The 2,297-nt window shown below is 36.4% G+C and overlaps 1 protein-coding gene across 1 annotated transcript in view; it reads left to right on the top strand.

The window, feature by feature from the left end:
* The first annotated feature begins 90 nt into the window (after positions 1-90).
* LOC106477135 (transcription factor AP-2-epsilon-like) overlaps positions 91-2,297 on the top strand; it is a 7,444-nt gene continuing 5,237 nt past the window's right edge. The window contains exon 1 of the mRNA XM_022380809.1: positions 91-833. Within this exon, the coding sequence (XP_022236517.1) occupies positions 824-833 (10 nt within the window). The 5' untranslated portion in view covers positions 91-823. The remainder of the gene's footprint in view (positions 834-2,297) is intronic.

Raw genomic sequence — 2,297 nt, 5'->3', positions numbered from 1 at the left:
TACCTTGTTTCACTGTGCAATTTACCACATGTACAGACCTTTGTTTCACTGTACAATTTACAGTGTGAACATGTCATGACAGTTGGTGGTAGATGATAGTGCAGAATTACGGATCTGTGAAAGACGAAAACAAACATGTTCAACAAGAACTCGCCACCATTAGGGTAACGATTGTTCCTCGGTTGCCTATATAAATCTGGAGTTTATAATTAGGGCTAACATTTGGAGACAAATGACCAAAACGAAAAGGTCAGTTTGATGTGATTAATCCATCTGTGGTTCTCTGTTTTAGCTTCCATCTGTAGTTCTTGATGAACCACAGAGAGGAATTCCAGACCCTTTCTTCCCCGAACAAAGAAAAAAACAAGAAGACAAGTATAGAGACCTAATTACTCAGTTTTTGCAACTGTAAAATAAGCAGTAACTATTCGATTTACCATTAATGAAAACAGGAAAAGGTTTATTCCTTATTATTATTTTATTAAACGATATTTATTTTATTAATGAACATACAAGTAAGATTACAACCATCTGTATCATTAAGATTATATTCTGATCCAAGATTTGGATCCCCCTTTTCAAAATCCGTCATCCGACCCTAATGAACGTCTTTCTTCGAGACTGTTTTGACATTTTATCCAATGTGATTATTTAGTGACGTAGCTGTTTGTTTTTCCTGTCGACTTGATGAACATTTAGCAACTCATGTTTCAGAGCTAAGTCAAAGAATGGAGGAAGATCTCTCCGTGAGAAGCTAGAGAAGATTGGTTTAAACCTTCCCGCGGGAAGACGGAAGGCTGCCAACGTCACACTTCTTACTTCAATGGTAGAAGGTAATGTTTATTTTTACAAACCCTTTAACGTATTAAGTAAACCAGAAATGTAATATTGGGCAACATTAAGAACGAGGGTAACAATAACAATACAGATGAATTGTTGTTGTTGATAGATTCGGGAATGAGTTGCGATTTCTTGGTTCTGAGGGCACGGTCTTCATGACACTTGATAAAGTACTCAAGTCATTGTATGTATCTAACTAGCGTCGTAAGTCCACGGACATGCCGCTGTGCCACTAGGGGGCGTCATTGTTTGTATCTAACTACTGCAAACTGTGCAATTCACACACTTATCAAACTTAATTCAAATATAATAATAATAAATAAATAAGCAGACTAAAAAATAAAATAAAATAAATAGTATTGTGTTATTAGTTCTTATCTATAAATCTGACTTGTAATTGACTTAAATAAAATTTACATCAATTACACTTCACTTGTTGTTCATGGAAACTGGTTATGTATATATATATATGTTGCCTGAACCACTACTAATATATATATGTTGCCTGGACCACTACTAATATATATATGTTGCCTAGACCACTACTAATATACATATGTTGCCTAGACCACTACTAATATATATGTTGCCTGGACCACTTCTAATATATATATATGTTGCCTGGACCACTATTAATATATATGTTGCCTGGACAACTACTAATATATATGTTGCCTAGATCACTACTAATATATATGTTGCCTAGACCACTACTAATATATATGTTGCCTAGACCACTACTAATATATATGTTGCCCAGACCACTACTAATATATATGTTGCCTAGATCACTACTAATATATATGTTGCCTAGACCACTACTAATATATATGTTGCCTAGACCACTACTAATATATATGTTGCCTAGACCACTACTAATATATATATATATATATCGCCTAGAGCCATAGACCACCACTATATCTGTAGAACCCAGTCGGCCCGATGAACCTTGATGATGGGCGTAGGGCCTCGTCGGCACTGGATATAGAAGTAGTGTCCATAGCGTATTATAACATAGTCTCCTTTGTTTTCGCTCATGGGCTTTTAGAATAATACCTAAATATTTATATTAATCTATTATCGTTAAACAGTGTCACCCGTTTATCACTTGTGGCTGAATAAAGAGTGGAATAGGCTATGAACGTTAAGTGTTTCAGTGAAGGGGTTCACTCTTGTTACCAGTTGCTGCCTTTGACTAACCCGTGGGGGGGTGAGTACTCAGCTAGAGAGGAGGAAGACACCTTTACTCTAAACGCGAACCTTTTTCACCGTTTTGCGGCGGTAGTGTTTGTTGTGCGTTTCACCTAGAAAGATATCGTGGGCTATGCTAGTGCCCCCTATGATAACGTTTCATAATTACAGACTTTTTCGTGTAACCTAATGAATAAATGTTTTGTTTTTGAATTTTGTTCAAAGCTACACGAGGGCTATCTGCGCTAGCCGTCCCTAATTTC

This window comes from Limulus polyphemus, unplaced genomic scaffold (genome assembly GCF_000517525.1).
Source record: "Limulus polyphemus unplaced genomic scaffold, Limulus_polyphemus-2.1.2 Scaffold12959, whole genome shotgun sequence".
Taxonomy (NCBI): domain Eukaryota; kingdom Metazoa; phylum Arthropoda; class Merostomata; order Xiphosura; family Limulidae; genus Limulus; species Limulus polyphemus.
The sequence above is the reverse complement of the archived record's forward strand: the minus strand, read 5'-3'. Positions and strand labels throughout refer to the sequence as shown.